Here is a 23,141-nt window from a genome sequence, read left to right as displayed (position 1 = left end):
CGCTTGGGATGAACAAGTCGGGAACAGATAGAGACGGTCCCTGCCGTTTGACGGGCTTACAGTAATGAACAGTAAATGCCCAAAGGTCGCAGATGAAGGAACAGGTATTTAACCTTTATTTTACAGATGAGGAGACTGAGGCCCAAAGAGTTTGAGTCATGTGACCAAGGGGAGGATGAAGTGACAGCCAGGATTGTGCTCTTTCCACTAAGCGACACTGCATCTTTTCACTGGGATTGGCAGGATATTAAATTTTCAGTGTAAAATAGAGGAGGTGGGGGAATATTGTAATGCAATGCTAGACTATGAACTTCTTATGAGCCGGGAACCTGTTTGCCAATTCTGTTATATTGCACTCTCCCTCGCATTTATTACAGTGATCTGCACACAGTAAGTGCTTAATAAATCCATGGATTGATTAAACTAGTGTTCTGCACAGAGTAAGCACTAATTAAATGCTGCTGAAGCCTTATTTGGTAGGTGCTGCTATCAGTAAATTGGGTTAAAAAACACTTCTGAAGTTCGATAGGGCTTAAATTGCGACGAGAATGTTCAATTAGTTAACAAAAAGACGAGAATAGTGCTGAAACTGGGGCAGACTGTGAGAGAAGTCTGGGAAGATTTGGAGGAAAGAAGAATAGACATAAATATTTTATGCATTCCTTTCCCCTAGTGGCCTGGGCTAGACCACAGGACTCTATAAAACTTCAAATCAAGCGATTCTACAAATTGCCCCATAAGGTGTATATTGATTTTTAATCCTCTTTTTTCAAAGTGAGAGAAAAGTTGTTTCCTGTCTCTCAGTACAGGCCTTTTTTACTCTGAAGAAAATGACCCCGAGCAGAGAGCTGATCACTGTTATGTGGGTAACTGGAAAAAGACACAGAAGTTGTACCATCCATCGGGGGTATTTATTGAAAGCTTACTGTGTTTGTACCTACTCCCAAGGAAGTGCTGTACTAAGCGCTTGGAAGAGTACAGTATAACAGAGCACAATACAACTTATTCTCCCACTCCCATCTGCGTCGCCCTGATTTGCTCCCTTTATTCATTCCCCCTCCCAGCCTCACAGCACTTATATACAGATCTGTCATTTATTGATTCATATTAATGGTGGTCTCCCCCTCTGGACCGTAAGCTCATTGTGGGCAGGGAATGGGCCTGTTTATTGTTATATTGTACTCTCCCCAGCATTAGTATAGTGCTTAGCACTCCAAAAGTGTTCAATAAATACAATTGAATGAACAAAAGGAAGACGTTCTCTGTCCACAAGGATCTTACATGTCAAATACGTATAGAAAAAGATTGCATGATCTCAGGGCAGAAGAAGATCATCCCAAGTGCTTAGTTCAGTGTTCGGCACACAGTAAGTGTTCAGTAACTACCATTGATTGATTGATTGATTGATGGATAAGTAACTAATCTTGTTTATCTACTACAGCCGGGATCACATCCTGCACCTCGCCCTGGTCTATCTCACCTGACACCTTGTTCACGGTCTGCCTCTGGCCTAGAAATAACCCCTCCCCCCTCCTTCAGTCAGTCATATTTATTGAGTGTTTACTGTGTTCAAAGCTCTGTACTAAGCGCTTGGGAGAGTAAAATACAACAGTGAACAGAGTCCCTGCCCAAAACAAGCTTACCTTAACCTACGGACCACAACTCTCCTTACCAACAAAATCCTACTAAAAGCCCATCACCTCCGGGAAGGCTTCCCTGACTAACTTCTCTTTTCCCCATCTTATTCACTTGCCCCTCTGGATCACCGATGCACTTTGGTCTGAACTCTTTAAGGTTGATACTCACCCTAGTTCCAGCCCCACAGCACTGAATCAATCAATAATAATATCAATCAATTAAATCAATGATATTTATTGAGTGCTTATTGTGTGCAGACCACTGTATTCGGAGCTTGGAAGAGTACAGTATAATTGAGTTGGTAGACACATTCCTTCCCCAGAAGAGAAGCAGCATTGCCTAGTGGATAGAGAACAGGCCTGTGAGTCAGAAGGACTTGGGTTCTAATCCCTGTTCCACCACTCGTCCGCTGTGTGATCTCGGACAAGTCAATTCACCTCTCTGTGCCTCGGTTACCTCAACTGTAAAATGGGGATTAAGATTGGGACCCCTATATGACAGGGACTGTGTCCAACACGATTATTTTGTATCTACCCCAGCGCGTAGTACAGCGCCTGGAACATAGCATCGAACAAATGCCAAAATTATTATTATTATAAGGAGCTTAGTCTGCTTTGTCCTATTTGTAAGTTATTTTAATGTCTCTCTCTATTAATAGACTGTAAGCTTCTGGAGGGCAGAGATCACAACTACCAACTCTATTTCATTATCCTTTCCCAACTGCTCAGAAGAGGGCACACAGTCAGAGTTCAATAAATACAACTGATTGTTTGATTAAGGGAATGGAGAAGCATCCTTAGAAAGAGTCGTTGTGCCCTGCGATCACCAAACTGGTACTCATAGTCTTCCTATTCCAGGCTTTTGCAGCATGGCCTAGTGGAAGAAGCATGCCCCTGGCAGTCAGAGGCCCAGCCTTCTAATTCTGGCTCTACCAAGCCTGCTGTGTGACCTCGAACAAGTTACTTAACTTCTCTGTGCCTCAATGACCTTATCTGTGAAATGGGCGTCCAATGATCTCTATGTGGAACAGGTGCTGCGTGTTTGACTTGATTATCCTGCATCTTTCAAAGAGTTTAGAACAGTGCTTGACACACAGTAAGAGTTTAACCAATACCACAGTGATTAGTAGTATTTTTTCTACTACTATCTGAGAGCCACATTTTCAAGGAATCTTAATCCTCCTTGTCCCACTACCACCTCTGTCTCTGAAGCAGGCTTGGATTCAAAAATCAACTATTCCAAGAACATCTCTTAAAAGAAAAGACTGGAGAATAAAACATGGAAAAACATACTCTTTGCCATTGGAGAAAAAAAAAATTATCCCCTTTGATGTTATAAATGTAAGAGAAAGCCCAATTCAGAGTGCTGGTCGCAAAGAACTTTCTGTAATCGAGGTCTATTAAGATTACCTTTACTTGAACTTTTCAAATATCTTTCCCCTTTTAATCCTGAACCATTCTTCATTATAATTATGCAATGTGACTGAGAGATCAGAGTTTTTTTGAGGGATTTTTCACATTTCTTGCAACACCTAAAATTTAAGAGCAGATCATTTTTCCATTAAGGTTATGAATAATTTTATTCTTTTAACTTACTATACCTTTTTAAACAAGATATATATTTGGTACAGCACTGAATATTCATCCACATCTATCTTCTTAGTAGTTTAGGTCGTGAACTTCTTTGGTTCCTGCTCTCTGGCCCTTCAGTGACATCCTTGCATTCTGTTTCTTCAAATTCACTTTGCTCCAATTAGCTCTTTGGTATATGTCAGTCGATTAATGGTTTGTATTGTGTACTTGCTGGTGCACAGCATTAAACTAAGCACTTGGTAGAGGACAGTGCACCAGAGTCAGTAGAAATGAATTAATAATAATTGTGGCATTTATCAAGCACTGGTCTAAGCGCTGAGGTAGAAAGAAAATCATCAGGTCCCATCGTGGGGCTCGCAGTCTAAGAAGAAAGGAGAACAGGGATTGAATCCCCATTTTACAGAGGGGGAAACTGAGGCACAGAGAAGTAACTTGCTCAAAGTCACCCAGCAGGCAAGTGGCAAAGCCAGGATTAGAACACAGGTCCTCTGATACCGAGGCTCCTGCTTTTAACTAGACCACGCTGCTCCTCCAGGAAGCCATCCTTCCCCACCCAAATTGCAACCAACCTAATTTGAGCTCTGGCATTGCTACAACTAGATCATTGCATTAGTTTCCTAGCCAATCTTGCAGCCCCCAGCCTCTTCCCCCTCCAATCTACTAATATGTGCTGCCCAGATAATAATAATGTTGGTATTTGTTAAGTGCTTACTATGTGCAGAGCAATGTTCTAAGCGCTGGGGTAGACACAGGGGAATCAGGTTGATCCACGTGGGGCTCGAAGTCTTCATCCCCATTTTACAGATGAGGGAACTGAGGCACCGAGAAGTTAAGTGACTTGCCCACAGTCACACAGCTGACCAGTGGCAGAGCCAGGATTCGAACTCATGACCTCTGACTCCAAAGCCCGTGCTCTTTCCACTGAGCCACGCTGCATAATAATAATTATGGCATTTTTTAAGCACTTACTATGTGCCAGGCCACTGTTCTAAGGGCTGGGGTAGGTACAAGATAATCGGGTTAGACGCATTCCCTGTCCCATGTGGGGCTCAAGGTCTTAATCTCCATTGTACAGATGAGGGAACTGAGGCCCAGAGAAGTGAAGTGATTTGCCAAGGTCACCCAGCAGGCAAGCGGTGGAGCCGGGATGAGAACTCATGATCTTCTGACTCCCAGGCCCGGGCTCTACACACTACACCATGCTACTTCTCCAATAAATCAATCATATTTATTAAGTGCTTACTCTGTGCAGAGCTCTGTACTAAACACTTGGGGGAGTCTAATACAACAGAATTAGCAGACATATTCCCTGCCCATATCGAGATCATCTTACTGCAACGTCACTTAACCTGCATCTTTCCTTTCCTCAAAACCCTCCTCTGCTTTCTTGTTGTTCATTCAGTAGTATTTATTGAGTGCTTACCATGTGCAGAGCACTGTACTAACCACTTGGAGTGTACAATTCAACAGCATGGCCTCGTGGATAGAGCACAGACCTGGGAGTCAGAAGGACCTGGGTTCTAATACCAGCTCTGCCACTTGTCTGCTAGGTGACCTTGGGCAAGTTACTTCACTTCTCTGGGCCTGAATTCCCTAATCTGTAAAGTGAGGATTAAGACCTCAAGCTCTACATGGGACATGGACTGTGTCCAACTTGACCAGTTTGTATCTACCCCAGAGCTTAGTACAGTGCATGGCACATATCATAATTATTACAACTATTAAAATATCACGATTATTATTATCTTAAAACAAAAACTCCTCACCTTTCTAGAATCGCCACCACCTAACCCCACCTTTTCTATCTGTTTCTTCACCTCCACTACTTCCCAGCTCACTGGCCTACTTCTTCCCAAGTCAAACTTCTGGTAGCTGTATGCATTAAATACTATGGATAGATTGAAATATTTGTAATTTTATCTCCCCTTTAGCTAGTAAGCAAGCTCCTTTAGGCAGGGACTGTACCATTTAACTATTCTTTTCTTCCCAAGCGCATATTATAATACGCGGCACCAAACGGGAGCTCAATAAATGCTGTGGCTGTTACTACTGGGGAAATAATGCTGGATCTTAAAGGGGGTCTCCCTTCCAGTGTATCCAAGTTGACAAAACCCTAATATTTCCCTGGCCTCCATACAAAAACTATTAGGAAGAAACAGAATGGGAACAAGGAGAATTAACTGCAGGGTAATACTTAAAGTCCAGAATTCTCAAACCTGGATAAATTCCCTAGGTTGCAAAATTTCCCAGATTTCCAACATTTCTGGTGGCAGCAGAAACCTCTCTCCTGCCTTCACTTCTAGTTCTTCTAGACGATAAGGTCCTTGATGGCAGCGATCATGTCTACTTTATTGGACTCTCCAATGTCTTGGCAAAGTGTTTTACACACAGTAAGCACTCAGGAAATACCAGTGATGGATCAATTCTTTTCCCTCTTTCACAGGCAATCAGGCAATCACGTTGCTTTCCTCTTAATAGTTTTTCAAAAATGTTACGGTATTTGTTAAGCAATGTTATGTGCCAGCCACTGCTAAGTGCTGAAGTAGGACACAGTCCCTGTCCCACAAGGGACTCACAATCTCCGTCCTTATTTTACAGATGCGGTAAATGAGATGCATAAAAGTTAAGTGAGTTGCCCACTGTCACACAGCATACAAGTGGCAGACGGAGGATTAAAACCCAGGTCTTTCTGCCTCCCAGGCCCATACTTTATCCATTAGGCCACCAAGGGAGAAACAAGTGTTCAACAGATATTATCATTACTATTATCATCATCATTATAGCTTGTAGACAAGTTTATCTGGGTAGGCCTGGACAGAAAAGGAGCATGGCCAAGTGGAAAGAACACTGAACTAGGTAGGAGTAAGAGGACCTGGGTTCTAATCCTGGTTCTGCCCTAGGCTTCAAGGCTCTCCATCACCTTGCCCCTTCCTACCTCTCCTCCCTTCTTTCTTTCTACTGGCCACCCCGCACGCTCCGCTCCTCTGCCACCCACCTCCTCACAGTCCCTCGGTCTCGCCTATCCCGCCATCGACCCCCGGGCCACGTCCTCCCGCGGTCCTGGAACGCCCTCCCTCCTCACCTCCGTCAATCTAATTCTCTTCCCCTCTTCAAAGTCCTACTTAAAGCTCACCTACTCCAAAAGGCCTTCCCAGACCGAGCTCCCCTCTTTTCCCTCTGCTCCCTCTACCCTCCCCCTTCACCTCTCCGCAGCTAAACCCTCTTCTCCCCCCTTTCCCTCTCCTCCTCCTCTTCCGTCCCACCCCCTCAGCACTGTACTCGTCCGCTCGACTGTATAGATCTTCATCACCCTATTTATTTTGTTTAATGAGATGTACATCACCCTGATTCTATTTGCCATTATTTTTATGAGATGTTCTTCCCCTTGACTCTATTTATTGCCATTGTTCTTGTCTGCCTGTCTCCCCCGATTAGACCGTAAGCCCGTCAAAGGGCAGGGACTGTTTCTATCTGTTGCCGATTTGTACATTCCAAGTGCTTAGTACAGTGCTCTGCACATAGTAAGCGTTCAGTAAATACTACTGAATGAATGAATGCTATGTGACCATGAGCAAATTGCTTCACTTCTCTGTGTCTCAGTTCCCTCATCTGTAAAGTGGGGATTAAGACTGTGAGCCCTGCATGGGACAGAGACTGTGTCCAGCCTGATTATCTTGTATCTACCCAGTGCTTAGTACAGTGCTTGGCACTTAGTAAGTGCCTAACACATACCATTGAAACCAAAAAGACTGTGGGCATAATGACCCACATTTTTTCTTTTCTCCTCTAGGCCCTGGTGCTATTACCAACCAAATTTTCCAAATGAAATTTCTGCAGAAGACACAGTTCCATACAGGGCAAGACATGAGCGCAACGCAAACACATCCCAGTGCTTTTGAAGTCATGTCAACACCATTTTTCCTAAAGTGGCAGGCTCCACTAGTCTGACTTCCATGTCCATGCCAGTGTCAAACTGATCTGTTAGGCAAATAGTATAGTAACAATAATAATAATAATGATAATGATGATGGTATTTAAGTGCTCTCTATGTGTCAGGCACTGTGCTAAACCCTGGGGGAGATACAAATTGAGTTGGACACAGTCACTGTCCCATGTGGGGCTCACAGTCTCAAGCCCCATTTAACTGATGAGGCCCAGAGAAATGGTGACTGTTCCAAGGTCACACAGCAGACAAGTGGCAGAGGCAGGATTAGAACTCATGACCTTTTGGCTACCCATTACACCATGCTGATTCTAATGCAGCCCAGTACGTAGAGTACAGGCCTGGTGGGTGAGAAGATCTGAATTCTGGCCTGGGCTTAGCCATTTGCCTCATGTGTGACCTTGAGCAAGTCACTTAATTATGCTTTGCCTCAGTTTTCTCATCTGTAAAATGGGTATATAATCCTTGTTCTCCCTTCCTCTTAGACTGTGAGGATAGTGTGGAATTGGGACTATGTCTGCTCTGATTATATTGTGTCTATTTCAACATTTAGCATATATTAGGTGCTCAATAAATACCACCATCATTATTTGTGGTATTAGCAAGCTTCCATTTCTCCCAACATTTGTTTCCCCAAAGGAAGGCTAGAGGTGAGCCTCTTTCCCACCCAATAGTTGCCCATCTTGCTAACTTCTAGACCAATCAGAAATTCACGATGCACCTGTTGCCCTGTCTCTAAAACCCAACCTGCCATTACCACATAATAATAATTTGGTTTTATGCTAAACAGTGGGGTAGATGCAAGATAATCAGGTCTGACACTGTCCCTGCTCCACATGAGACTCACAGTCGCAGAGGGGGATGTACAGCTATTTAAATCCAAATTTTTCAGAACTGGAAAGTGAACCGCAGAGAAGTTAAATGCGTTACTAAACATCACACAGCAGATAAGTAGTGGAGCAGTGATTAGAACCCAGGACCTAGCAGTTCCATGCTGAATGAGAGGAATTATATACAGCATCCCTGCAGTTGAAAAGTTAGATTGAATTGAAGCGTCTTCTAAATATTATCCAGAGTTTTAGAAAAGTAGCCTGGCCGGCTAATTGCTTCCAGAAGACACAGCTTCTCTGTCCCATGAGGACTTATCGAGTTTTAGATTGCTTTTGCCCTCAAGAAAGCTTACAACAGTGAAACCTTTGGAATAATTTTAAAATCCTGAAATCAAACTATTCAAAGTACCTCCCATTAAAATCAAAATATCCTTTTAAATGGGTCCAGCCCTGGAGGAAAACAAAAGAGCACAACTAAGACTAAGTCATTTGCAGAGTTTTAAAATTAGCCAAGGGCAATCAATAAGGAGGAGAAAAAAACCCCACCTATGATGCTTCCATTCTACAATTTTCTATTTTAAACCTCTCCAACCTCTTATTCTGATAGGCCAAGGAGGTAACTATTCATTCATTCATTGATTCAATCGTAGTTATTGAGCACCTACTGTGTGCAGAACACTGTACTAAGTGCTTGGAAAGTACAATTTGGCAACAGAGACAATCCCTACCCAACAACAGGCTCACAGTCTAGAAGAGAGGAGACAGACAACAAAACAAAACAAGTAGATAGGCATCAATAGCATCAATATAAATGGAATTATAGATAAATACACATCATTAATAAAATAAATAGAATAATAAATATGTACATACTTACACAAGTGCTGTGGGCAGGGAGGGGGGAGTCGGGGCGATGGAGAGGGGAGAGGGAACAGAGGGAAAGGGGGGCTATATAACTTATAACTATCGTCTCATTTCTCTCTTCATTTCAACCAGAACTGAAAGGTTAGTTAACTTCGTGGAAAAGTCAGGCAAGGGGCCCTTTGAGATATGCAACAAGCCAAGGGGTGGATTTCAACTGAATTAAAAGGTGTCTGTTACCGAAGCAAAGTGGACGTGACACAGTAAATTAGCCGAGGGCACTAAAGGGTGTCCCTCTGGTCGCATCTTTCAAATGTGTGAGACCTTTAACTGCTGCTACTGGTAGTATTCTGGTAACCCTTGATGAGAAGAAAAGGATCCTTTCCACATTCAATAAGCCGACAAAAAAACCCCCACTCCCGGGCCGATTGAGTTTCTATTTAAATCGTAAACCATCACGAAGTAAACGTCAGGGTGAACTAGTGGAAAGAGCACAGGTCGTAAAAAGTGCATTTTTTTTAATGGTATTTGTTAAGCGCTTACTATGTGCCAGACATTAAGGTGGATACAAGCAAATTGGGTTGGTCACAGTCCCTGTCCCACATGGGCCTCATAGTCTTAATCCCCATTTTCCAGATGAGGGAACTGAAGAACAGAGAAATGAAGCGATTTGCCCATGGTCACAAAGTAAACAGTGGCGGAACCAGGATTAGAACCCCGGGCCTTCTGACTCCCAGGCCCGTGGCCACGCTGCTTCTCTGGTAAGCAGAGGTTCAGTGCTAGAAGGCTGAAGATCAGATGATCAAGTAAGGTGTGATGATGCAAAAGAAGAAGGTGAAAGAATATAGGAAGGGCAGGTGAGCGTGCCTTTCAGCTTAATACAGTGCTCTGCACATAGTAAATGCTCCATAAATGCAATTGATTAGTTGACTGGTAGTAGGATTATATGGTCCATGCGTGTTGACTATGAAGATTGCAGCTTCAGGAAGGTAGAGACACACAGTGAGAGCTCACAGCTGCAGAAACTAAATCACCTTGTAGGGAAACAGCATGGCCTGATTCTAGGAGTCAGAGGACGTGGGTTCTAATCCCAGCTCTGCCACAAGACTGATGAGTGACCGTGGGCAAATCACTTCATTTCTCTGTACTTCAGTCACCTCATCTGTAAAATGGGGATTAACACTGTGAGCCCAATGTGGGATAGGGACTATGTCCAATCTGATTTGCTTGTATCTAACCCAGTGCTTAGAACAATAGCAGAAAATAAGGACTTAAGAAATACCATAATTATGATTATCATTATAACCTATCGATAAACCAGATTTTAATTGACCAGTGGAACCTGCAGCAATCAGCCAGTGGCATTGATTGAGCATTTACTGTGTACAGAGCACTGTAATAAGTATTTAGGAGCATACAGTACCAAAGAGTTGGCAGACACGTACCTTGCCCACAACGAGCTTAAGGTCTAAAGGATCCAAGAGGCCTAGAGTCAGTTCAGGGTTGAAGTCTTTGAAACCAGCTCCTGATTCTGAGCTGCCTTTTTGACCTCACAGCTGTCTTCTGGAAACTTGGGAAGTCCTGGGCATATACTGTCAAGACTTCACAGAAGCTGCTAAAGGCTTCAGAACATGTATGATTGTGTGTGGATGTGGGTGTGTGTACCTGCTTTGAACAGACAGTGAGGGTGGAGATGAAGGAAGTGCTGACAGCTACTCTTCAGCAAAGAATGAGGAAAAGGCCGTTTAGAAATCTAATTGCCAAAGTTTGCTTTATTCCCCTTGCCCTATTCTCTTTGCATTCTCACCCACCCTGTTTCTATGATGATGTTTAGGTTCCAGGTGCCATTTTGTGTTTTTGAGATCTGCTTAAGGATGATATTACACTGTATTAATTGATGTCAGCATCTGATCTTTATTACAGTGAGAATGGATTACCCCTGTCTCAGAGGGCCTGACAATTCTCCCATTATTTTTGTGTTTCATGTCGTGTGGGAAGCCTAACAGGCAATGGTACAAAGGATGTTCATTCTCATAACAATTTTGGCCCTGAATAATTAATGCACTTTTGAGTGGCTGATTGCCATACCTAGATTGCACCTTGGGTGCAAAGCCCAGAAAGAGGAAAGCACATCCATAGACACAAACACACGAAATACACGGGCAATCATCATTCCCACCCCCCACATGCAAACATAGACACAGGAAATGCACTTCACACATACGCACATACACATAAACATAGATATAGGAATTGTCCTCCACACACACATACGTATACACACAGGTTTGTGCAAACACACACAAAACACCACACATTCACACCCATACGCTCAGATCTTTGTGTCTTCTGCCAACTAGATAGGATGTTCTCAGGGCTTAGGAAACAGTTGTGAGGGTATAAAGGGGGCTTAGACGCACCCAAGCAGTTAGTACAGCACTCTGCAAACGGTAGGTGTTCAATAAATACCAGTAATGCTTGATTGGCAGTAATCTGTATAGCCCCTCAATGCAATAAATATCCCAGATTCATTGATTGACAAGTATCTTAGTGCTGTGGGGCTGGGATAAGTGTTTAGGTGCACAGCAGGGATAGAGAACAGGCTGGGGAGATGAGAGATTAGTCAGGGAAGACTTCTTGCAGGAGATGTGATTTTATAGGGCTCTGAAGATCAGGAGAGTTGGGGGTCATGAAAGAGGGGGAAGACAGGAAGCAAATGGCAAGAGAGAAGAGAGTGAGGCACAATAAAGTTGGTGTTAGGGGAGCGAAGAGTGTGGGAGAAGATCTAGCATAAGTAGAAGAGAGAGAGAGAGAGAGAGGAAGAGAGAGATAGAGAGGGAGAGCCTTATTGTTGTGAAGGATGGGCAACTACTGGAGGTTTTCAAGGAGTGGGGAAATGGGCGCAGAACAAGGTTTTAGGAAAATAATATGAGTAGCAGACTAAAGAAGGAAAAGGCTGGAGGCAGGGAGGTCAGTGAGGAGGCTGATGCAGTCAGTAGTCAAAACATGATATGACAAGTTTTGGATCAATGTGGTAGTAATTTGGATGGAGGGGGAGAGGCAGAGTCCAGAAATTGTATGGAAAGAGAACTAACAGGAGTCACTGACTGATTGAAATGTGGAGTTGGAATGAGCTGGTTTCATTTTTTTCCAGCACTTGTTAAGTGCTTCCTATGTGTCAGGGACTGTACTAAGCTCTGGGATACATACACAATAATTAGGTTGAGCACGGTCCCTGTCCTTAGACTCAAAGTCCAAGTCGCTGGGAGAAGAATTTAATTCCCATTCTACAGATGAGGTAACTGAGGCACAGAGAAGTTAAAAGACTTGCTCAAGGTCCCATATCAGACAAGTGGCATAATCAGGTGTAGAATACAGGTCCTCTAACTCCTAGACCTGTGTTCATTCATTCATTCATTCAATAGTATTTATTGAGCGCTTACTATGTGCAGAGCACTGTACTAAGCGCTTGGGATGAACAAGTCGGCAACAGATAGAGACAGTCCCTGCCGTTTGACGGGCTTACGGTCTAATCGGGGGAGACGGACAGACGAGAACAATGGCACTAAACAGCGTCGAGGGGAAGAACATCTCGTAAAAACCGATGGCAACTAAATAGAATCAAGGCGATGTACAATTCATTAACAAAATAAATAGGGTAACGAAAATATATACAGTTGAGCGGACGAGTACAGTGCTGTGGGGATGGGAAGGGAGAGGTGGAGGAGCAGAGGGAAAAGGGGAAAATGAGGCTTTAGCTGCGGAGAGGTAAAGGGGGGATGGCAGAGGGAGTAGAGGGGGAAGAGGAGCTCAGTCTGGGAACGCCTCTTGGAGGAGGTGATTTTTAAGTAAGGTTTTGAAGAGGTTTGAAAAGGTTTGAAGGTTTGAGGTTTGAAGAGGTTTTGAAGAGGTTTTGTGTTCTATCCATTAGACCACAGTGTTTCCCTGCTTATCTGGTCATTGTACATTATTGTTATCATCATCATCGTTATTATTATTATTGTGCCATCGAGTTGTTTCCAATTCATAGAAACTTCATGGATATACTTTCTCCAGAATGTCCTGTTCTCTCCCATAACCCACAACAATTCTAACAGTTCTTCTGATATTGTTGTTATGGTCTTAATCCATCTAGTTGTCGGTCTGCCTCTTCCACTTTTTCCTTGGACTTCTCCTAGCATTAGTGTCTTCTCCAGCGAATTAGTCCTCCTGATTATGTGTCCAAAATGTGCTAATTAAGTCAAGTCATTTGGCCTTCCAAAGACCACTTTGGTTTATTCCTCTACATCAGAGGTAGAAAGAAGCTGAACTGAGAGATCCGCTTATGGCCCCAACTCTGGTACTTGCTTGCTGTGTAATGGAGATAGTTTTTTCACCTGGGAAACTTTATGGCCCAGTGGAAAGAGCCCATGCCTGGGAGGCAGAAGACCTGGGTTCTTATCCGGGTTCTGGAGGATGTCTGCCTCAGTTCCCTTATCTGCAAAATGGAAATTCAATAGCTGTTCTCTCTCTTAAACTGGGAGCTTCATGTGAGACAGGAAAGGTGTCCAACTTGATTAACTTGAATCTACTCCTCAGAGCAATGCTTGACAAATAGTAAGTGCTTGACAAATACCATAATTAATGAATAAATAAGCATATAAATAAGTAAATATGTGTATAGTGGCTATCTCTCCCTTGAATCAACACCTTACGGTGGCAGGACAGTTGACAAACTCTGATAAAGCTTAGAGCTATGCCATATTGGGCTAGCCAGAATCGAAAGGTCTAAGCCGAAGTGTCAGACTAAGTTGATTCACCTGAAATGGGCAGCTTCGACATGGGAAAGAGTCCAAGGCAGATAATCAAATGATCAAAATGTTGATCAGAGACAATGGTAGAGACTCAAGGATTTACTCTGCCCAAGAAGGTTACCAACAGAACCCTATGGACACCCTCACCAGAATGACTCTATGACAGATGTGATGTTCTGAAAAGGGTGTGTCCATGGAGTCACTATGGTTGGAAACGACTCTATGGCATTTGAAGAAGAAAATGAGTCTAAGATTTTGTTGCCTGTCTACTTGTTTTATTTTGTTGTCTGTCTCCCCCTTCTAGACTGTGAGCCGTTGTCGGGTAGGGATTGTCTCTATTACCGAATTTTGCTTGCCAAGCACTTAGTACAGTACTCTGCACACAGTAATAGCTCAATAAATACGATTGAATAAATGAATGAAAATGTGTTCTTTCTACCTCTTAGACTGTGAGCCCCAAGGACAACAGGGACTGTGTCTGTTTAATATTTTTTTTTTATCTACCCCAGTGCTCTCAATAAATACCATAACTAAGTTACGCTTATTTTGATCTGAATCTGTAGAATAAATCTTTCTATGAAGAGTCCAGGGAAGAAAAAGATGTCCATTAAGACCTACATATTTCCCATCTCACACTCTTTGCCAGCAGTAAGCTTTTCAACTTACCTGGAAGTTCATGGTATGGTGATAGGTATATTTATTTTTTTATTTCCTCTCCTCTCTTTCTCTCAAATAAGGAAGAAATTGGTGCTTTGTGAAATTCCATTTGCCTCATGAACTATTTGAGGAAATACTTCTCTAGTGGTAATTAATTTATAAACAAAACTGTCTTATGCACATTTGCATTTGCAGAAATTTCCTCTTCCATACAGTTCTTTTTCCTGAATTCACCATTCGTGAGCAAAGCAGCATAAATACATAGCAGTGTCATGAACCCCATGGAAAATTATGTGTTAAGGAACAGGTTGAAGTGACAGAAATCTTCCCTGGACATCATTAAAGAAACAATTTTGAGACTAAAATTAGGCAAAAGCAATACTAAGTAAAATGCTGAGGCAGTGTGAGTTTTAAAAATAATTTTTGAAAACATATACCCAGACAATGAAATTGGATTTACTTTAATACCATCAAGATTCCTTTACCAGACCCCAATGGCCACATATTCAACAGTGAGGTGTTTGTGACAGGCAACAATAGGAGGGCGAAGAGGTTATGAACTCACCACAAATTAACGAGGAAAGGGTGTTCCAAGCCTTGCATGATTTGAAGTTCTCTGAAAACATTCCGCACTTCATCTCTCTCAATGCACTTCTGCTTGCTCATGTACTTCATGGCATACATTTTCTTGGTATCTCTCTTCTGCACAATGCATACCTAATGGGACAGCCAAAGCACAGAAAATTCAGCCCCCTGCAGTTCTGAAATCGACTCCTTCGAGGACTTTTGTGCGAGCATTTTCTTAATACCCTGGCCGGTGGAATTGGGCTTCCCGGACTCCAGCTGTTATTAATGGTATCTGTGAAAGAACTCTCTGAGCCTCATTTTCCTCATCTGTATATTGGGGATTCAATAACTCTTCTCTCTCCCACTTAGACTGTGAGCCTCATGAGAGAAAGGGACTGAGTCTGACCTGATTATCTAGTATCTAGCCCAAGACTTGACACAAAATAACTGCTTACCAAATCCCACGATTATCATTTTTATGATTACTATTATTATTGGTAGTAGCATCATCTCAGGATCCAGCTCCAATTTTCAATCATATTAATTGAGTGTTCACTATGCCCTGTGAGTACTGCACTGTACCAAACCCTTGGGAGAGAACAAAATAACAGAGTTGGTAGACATGCTCCCTGCCCACAACGAGACAGAGAATGATCATTATTATAACTATGATGACTATTATATATATAACTATTATGACTATTATAACTATTATGATAACTATTGCTATCATTATCATTGACTGAAGAGAAGTGGCTTAAAAGTCAGAGTTTATGAATTGACCAAAGTTTCTGGCTTATCTTTCCAATAGGCCTTTCTCTTCTTCAATTCCCTTCTGTGTTGCCCTGATTTGCTCCCTTTATCCAACCCCCGTCCCGGCCCTACCTGTCATTTATTTACTTATATCAATGTCTGTCTTCCCCTCTACTCTTTAAGTGCATTGTGGGCAGGGAATGTGTCTGTTATATTGCTATTTTGTACTCTCCCAAGCACCTAGTACAGTTTTCTGCACATGGTAAGCGCTAAAGAAATACAATTGACTGACCAACTTCTTCTTGCATCTCTATCACACCGTATTCCCAGAACCCAGCTGCTTCACTCCTCGATCACTCAGTGGCCATAAGTCATGAGACGGCAAAGCTAGTGGAAATAGCACAGGCCTGGGAATCAGGAGACCAGAATTCTGATCCCAGCTCCCCGCTGTGTGATTGAGGAAAGTCATTTAATTTCCCCCGTTCTCAGTTTCCTCACCTGTAAAATAGAGATTCAAGGCTTGTTTTTCCTTTGAGCTCCCTGTAGGATCAGGGAGAATGTCTGACCTGATTATCTTGTATTAACCCCTGTGCTTAGTACAGTGCTTGGCACACAGTAATGTTTCAACAAACGTCACAGTTAGTATTAATCTGCTTTAAAGTGGACATTCTCTTTTTCTTCATTCATTAATTCATTCAGTTGTATTTATTGAACACTTACTGTGTGAGTACAGCATAACAATAAACAGACACATTCCCTCCCCACAATTTTCATCTGATCTGTTCCCCATCAGAAAATTGACATGACTTCGCACGTCATGTCCGATATTGTTCTTTTCAAAGGCAGTCAACCTCCCTCTGGGCTCCTTCCTCTAAATTCCACGGCTTGGGAGAAGCCTCTATGTTCCCAGGAGCCCGGGAGGGGAAGTACTAGAAGTAGTGTGGCCTAAGGGAAAGAGTGTGGGCCTGGGAATCAGAGTGTACCACTTATCCACTGTGTGACCTTGAGTAACTCAATTAACTTCTCTGAGCTGCAGTCCTCTCATCTGCAAAATGGAGATTCAAGGCCTGTTGACTGTGATGACGGTATTTGCTGGGTGCTTACTATGTGCCAAACACTGTTTAACTGTTCTAGGATAGATACAGGGCAATCAGGTTGCGCCACGTGGGGCTCACTGTCTTAATCCCCATTTTACACATGAGGTAACAGGCACAGAGAAGTTAAGTGACTTGGCCAAAATCACACAGCTGATAAGTGGCGGAGCTGGGATTAGAACCCACCACCTCTGACTCCCAAGCCCAGACTCTTTCCACTAAGCTATGCCTGTTCTCGCTTCTACTTACTCTGTGAGCCCTTTATGGGACCTGATTATCCTGTATCTACCCCAGTGTTTAGTACAGTACTTGGCATATATTATTAATCATTATTAAGTACCTGTGATTATTGAAATTTTATTATATAATGTTCTATTACATGGTCTATACTAAAATATACTGTGTTTTAAAATATACTAATCGGTTGTATTAATTAGCGTTAATTGTATTGCACACATTACATAATATATATCGATGTAATAGTAATTGATATTTTAGAATATTAATGATTCTATAGCTTATGATAATAATAATTATTATGGTATTTCTTAAGTGCTTACTATGTGCCAAGCACCTTTCTGAGCGCTGGAATAGATACAAGGCAGTCAGGTCATCCCATGTGGGGTTCACAGTCTTCATCCCCTTTTCACAGATGAGGTAATTGAGGCACAGGAAAGTGACTTGCCCAAGGTCACACAGCAGACAAGTGGATCAGGGAATTAAAACCCAGTTTCTTCTGACTATCAGACCCATACTCTAACCACTAGGCCATATTGCTTCTCAATTGTTGCTCATCCTTCTGAGCATCAAGCAGAGACTCCTGAATATCAGCTTTAATGTGCTCAATTAGCTCTCCCCCCAACCCTCTCCTTGCTCGTCTCCCACTACAATCCAGCACACACACTTTGCTCTATTACCAACACACTCACCGAGCCTTGCTCATGTCTGTGCCTGCCAACCTCTTACTTATACCCTTCCTCTGGACTGAAATTCCCTCACCCTTCACATCTTCATGTCTTCAAAATTCTATTAAAATCACATCTCCAGGCGGTTTTCCCTGACTAACCTCTCATCTCCCTACCTTATTCCCCCCTCTACTGCATCACCTATGCATTTGAGCCCTCATCTAATGCCAGTCTACTCACTGTACCTCAATCTTGCCCGAGCTCTCACCCACATCCTACTTCACCCACATCCTACTTCAGGTTTGAAACGCCCTCCATCTTCAAATCCATCAGCCAATTACTCTCCCCCAACTTCAAAGCCTCATCAAAGGCACATCTCCTCCAAGAGGCCTTCCCAGACTAAGCACACATTTCCTTTTTCTCCCATTCCCTTCTGTGTCATCCTGATTCCCTTCCTTTATTCATCGCCCCTTCAGCCCCACAGCACTTACGTATATATCCGTAATTTATTCAGTTATTCATTCAATAGTATTTATTGAGTGCTTACTATGTGCACAGCACTGTACTAAGCGCTTGGAATGTACAAATCGGCAACAGATAGAGACAGTCCCTGCGGTTATATTAATGTCTGTCTCCCCATCTAGACTTTAAGCTCAGTGTGGGCAGGGAATGTGTATGTTATATCGTACTCTCCCAAGTACTTAGTGCTCCACACACAGATAGCTTTCAATAAATAGAATCGACTGATTGAGTCCTTAACCCTTATATATTTAGGTACTAACCTCGTCCCTTTCCCTTATAGCACATATATTCATATTTTTAAACTCTGTAGCTTCCCCTATCTATAATTTATTTTAGTATATGTAAGCTAGATTGTAAGCTCCTTGAGGGAAGCAATCATACTAGATAAGACTGTGAGATTCATGTGTGACAGGGACTTTGTCCAACCTGATTACTTTGTATCTACCCCAGAGCTTAGTACATTACCTGGCACATAGTAAATGCCTAACAAATACCATAAAATTAAAAAAAACAACCCCAAAGTCTTCCAAATCCTTAGTTGAGTGCTCTGCACACAGAAAGCACTCAGAAGATACCATTGATTGATTCATTACTAGATACTTGCTGGGGAAATATACACTAGGCTGGTGAATTGCACTGGGTCAACTATAAATTTGATGAAGTACTTTTGTGTTTTAGGTATTAATTTCAGTATGTTTCTACTCTTTTAATCAATAAACCTTTACATTGTTTTGGCCTGTATTCTCGATTATCGAGTTAATTGCAAGGGCACAAGATCTGATCGTAAAATCAACTAGAGCAGCAATGTATCCAATTGTATGAATCATTTTATAATGGGGTATAATTATTGTAGTTGCATTTATTCACATAAAGATAATCAAATTACACTCTCGAAGAAGCAAGCTAACTGATCGGCACGGTCCGAAAAAAATATTTTCTTGGCTACAGTTGCTCTAACCTGAGTCTTGACAAAAAATGTTCACGTTCTTTTTAAGCAACAGATACAGATGACTGCTAGAACTCAATAGCCTGAGAAATCATGACAGAGATTTTATAGAAATTGGAGCATTTCCTTAGCTCTTATTGAAAATTAAAAGTGTGAATCGATTATGTTAGATTATAGAGTTGTCCCATGCGGAAAAGGAATGGTGACCCATCTGATAATCATATTTCTGCCCCAATACTTAGCACACCTGCTTGGCACATAGTAAGTGCTCATTTTTTTATCACGCTAACTAAACCCTCCTCTAAAGGAAAATTATTCTGGGGAAAGAGCTCTCTCTCAGGTAGATCTCCGCAGATGATTCCTAAATCTACCTCTCCAACCCCATCCTCCCAACTTCTCTATGGTCTTGGATTTTCTTCTGCCTTCAAGACATCTCTACTTGGATCTTCCACTGACACCTCAAATTTAACATGTCCATAACAGAACTTCTCACCGCCCACCCAGATTCTGTCCTCTCCATATAGACAGCACCAATATCCTCCTTATCTCACAACCACAAAGTCTTGGCATTATTAAAAATGATGGTATTTGTTAAACACTTACTATGTGTCAAACACTGTTCTAAGTGCTGGGGCAGATACAGAGATATCAGGCTGTCCCACGTAGTGGCTCGGTGGAAAGAGCCTGAGCTTGGGAGTCAGAGGTCATGGGTTCGAATCCCGGCCCCGCCACTTGTCAGCTGTGTGACTGTGGGCAAGTCACTTAACTTCTCTGGGCCTACGTTTCCTCATCTGTAAAATGGGGATTAACTGTGAGCCTCACATGGGACAACTTGATTACCCTGTATCTACCTCAGCGCTTAGAACAGTGCTCTGCACATAGTAAGTGCTTAACAAATACCAGCATTATTATTAATCCCCATTTTACAGATGAGGTAACTGAGGCATAGAGAAATTAAGTGACTTGCCCAAAGTCACATAGCTGACAAGTGGCAGAGCTGGAATTAGAACTCACGACCTCTGACTCCCAAGCCCATGATTATTGACTCATCTCTCATTCGATCCACCTAATCAGTTGGTCACCAAATCCTATTGGTTCTACTTCCATAACCTAGCTAAAATCCACCCTTTCCTCTCCATCCAAACAGCTACCTCAACGATCCAAGCACTTATCCTTCCCTGTCTTGACTATTGTATCCGCCTCCATGTTGACCTCCCTGCCTCCTGTCTCTCTCCTTTCCATACTTCACTGCTCAGATAATTTCCCTAAAAACAGTTCTGCCCTTTATCTCCCCAATCCTCAAAAGCCTCCACTTCTGCAACAGACAGAAACTCCTGACTATCAGCTTTAATGCACTCAATCAGCTCTTTCCATCCCACCTTAAAGCCTCGCTGATCTCCTACGACAGTGCAGCCCACACATTTCTCTCCTCTAATGCCAACCTACTCGCTGTACCTCAGTCTCACCTGTCTCAATTAAACAGTGGTATTTATTGAGGCTTATGGGGTGCAGAACACTGTATTAAGTGCTTGGAAGAGTATAATAGGGTTAGTAGATATAAAGCCCTACCCACAAATAGCTTACAGTCCAGAGAAGGAGACAGGTATTAAAATAAATTATGAATAGGTACTTAGGTGCTGTGGGGCTGAGGATGGAGTGAATATCAAGTCATTAAAGGGTATAGATCCAATGTATAGGCAACACAGAGGGGGAAAAAGTAGGGGGAAAGAGGGCTCATTTAAGGAAGGCATCTAGGAAGGAATGTCACCTTAAAAAGGCTTTGAAGGTGGGGAGAGTGATCGCCTGTTGCATATGAAGGGGGAGGGAGTTCCAGCTCAGAGGGAAGAATTGGGCTTAGTGTCATTAGCAACATAGACAAGAGAGATTTTGATAATGCTCAATGCCCAAGTCCTTCCTCTGGCTTGGAACTCCCTCTCTCTTCATACTGAAGACCACTCCCCATTCTCAAAACCCTTCTAAAATCATATCTCATCCAAGAACACTTCCCTAAGTCCTCATTTCTCCTATTCATATTCCCTCCTGCATCACCTATGCATTTGGGTCTGTAGCCCTTCAGCATTTTGACACTCACCCCAACCTCAGCTCCACAACATTAATGTACATTTGTTCATTCTCTGCCATTTCCTTTGTCTGAGAAGATGTGTTGAGAAATGGATACAACATGGGCCTGGGAGTTCTGGTTTGTGACCTTAGCCGAGGTGCATAACTTCTCTGTATCTTGGTTTTCTCACCTCTAAAGTGAGCATTAAGACTGTGAGCCCCATGTGGGACAGAAGAACATATGAGTCAATCAATCAAAAATCAATCACTGACATTTATTGAGCACTTATTGTTAGCAGAGCACTGTATAAGAGAAGCAGTGCTGTTTAGTGGATAGAGAATGGTCCTGGGATTCTGAAAAACCTTAGGTTCTAATTCCAGCTCCGCCACTTGTCAGCTGTGTGAGCTCAAGCAAGTCACTTCAATTCTCTGTGCCTCAGTTATCTTATCTGTAAAATGGGGATAGAGATTGTGAGTCCTATGTGAGACAGGGACTCTGTCCAACCTGATTCACTTGTATCTACCCCAGGGTTTGGAACAGTGTTTGACACATAGTAAGCGCTTAACAAATACCATCATTATTATTATTATTTTCAATGCCATCAAGATAAATAAATGGCTTCCTCCTCCTGACTTTCCTATCTCAGTCGATATCATCATCATCTTCCCCAGCTCTCGATTATGTGTAACTTTGGCATTACCTGGGGCTCCCCATTAGTACAGTGCTCTGTACACAGTAAGCACAAAACAAATATGATTGTTTGATTTATTGGCTCCTCTCTCTTTCAATCACTATACTCAACCAGCCATCTCATCCTGTCAGTTCTACCCCGATGTTACTTCCTAACCCGCCCCTTTGTCTCTCCGTGCAAACTTCCACAACATTGACCAAAACATAGGACATATCCCAAAACAGCGATAGCATCAGGCTCCTTGCCGTCTCTCTGTCTCTTCTCTCTCTAGTTCACACTTCACTCTGCTGCCTGAATTATTTTAATTCATTCATTCAATCGTGTTGAATGAATGCTTACTGTGTGCAGAGCATTTTACTAAGTGCTTTGAAAATGCAATTCGGCAACTGATAGAGAAAAGCACTACCCAGCTACAGGCTCACAGTCTAGAAGCGGGGAGACAGACAACAGAATAAGTAGACAGGCATCAGTAGCATCAAAATAAATAGAATTATAGATATATACGCATCATTAATAAAATACAGTAATATGTACATATAATAATAATAATAATAATGTTGGTATTTGTTAAGCGCTTACTATGTGCAGAGTACTGTTCTAAGCGCTGGGGTAGACACAGGGGAATCAGGTTGCCCCACATGGGGCTCACAGTCTTAATCCCCATTTTACAGATGAGGTAACTGAGGCACAGAGAAGTGAAGTGACTTGCCCACAGTCACACAGCTGACAAGTGGCAGAGCCGGGAGTCGAACCCATGACCTCTGTCTCCAAAGCCTGGGCTCTTTCCACTGAGCCACGCTGCTTCTCTACTGATTATCCTATATATAACCCAGCACTTGGTACAATGCCTTGCATAAAGTAAGCACTTAAATACCATAAAAACAAAAACTAGCAAGTACTTAATAAATACCATTACTATTATTTTCATTATTATTTTGTATAATACCTTATTGTTAAGGAATAATAATAATCAGCACTTACTATATGCCAAGTACTGTACTAAGTGCTGGGAAGATGCAAGATAATTAGGTAGGACACAGTCCTATCCCTGGGGGATCACGGTCCAAGAATTGAATCCCCATTTTACACATGAGAAAACTGAATCCCAGAGAAGTTAAATGACTTGCCCCAAGGTCCTGCAGTAGGTTACTGCTTTAAAGAAGTCCACCCGATTTGGCCTGAATTCACCCCAACCTACATTTTGCGGGCAGTATTCTGAACTTCCCAACTCTTTAAGAGACTTTGCATTCCCCTCCCAGGTCTGGGGTTAGCCGGAGTCTGCGTCTG

General features: G+C 42.5%; 1 protein-coding gene across 2 annotated transcripts in view; it reads right to left on the bottom strand.

The window, feature by feature from the left end:
* Positions 1–23,141, bottom strand: part of STK32B (serine/threonine kinase 32B) — a 377,989-nt gene that overhangs the window by 248,430 nt on the left and 106,418 nt on the right. For both annotated transcript variants that reach the window (XM_029062114.1, XM_029062115.1), the window contains exon 3: positions 14,880–15,031. In XM_029062114.1, the coding sequence (XP_028917947.1) occupies positions 14,880–15,031 (152 nt within the window). The remainder of the gene's footprint in view (positions 1–14,879; positions 15,032–23,141) is intronic.

The sequence above is a fragment of the Ornithorhynchus anatinus genome, chromosome 4 (assembly GCF_004115215.2).
Source record: "Ornithorhynchus anatinus isolate Pmale09 chromosome 4, mOrnAna1.pri.v4, whole genome shotgun sequence".
Taxonomy (NCBI): domain Eukaryota; kingdom Metazoa; phylum Chordata; class Mammalia; order Monotremata; family Ornithorhynchidae; genus Ornithorhynchus; species Ornithorhynchus anatinus.
The sequence above is the reverse complement of the archived record's forward strand: the minus strand, read 5'-3'. Positions and strand labels throughout refer to the sequence as shown.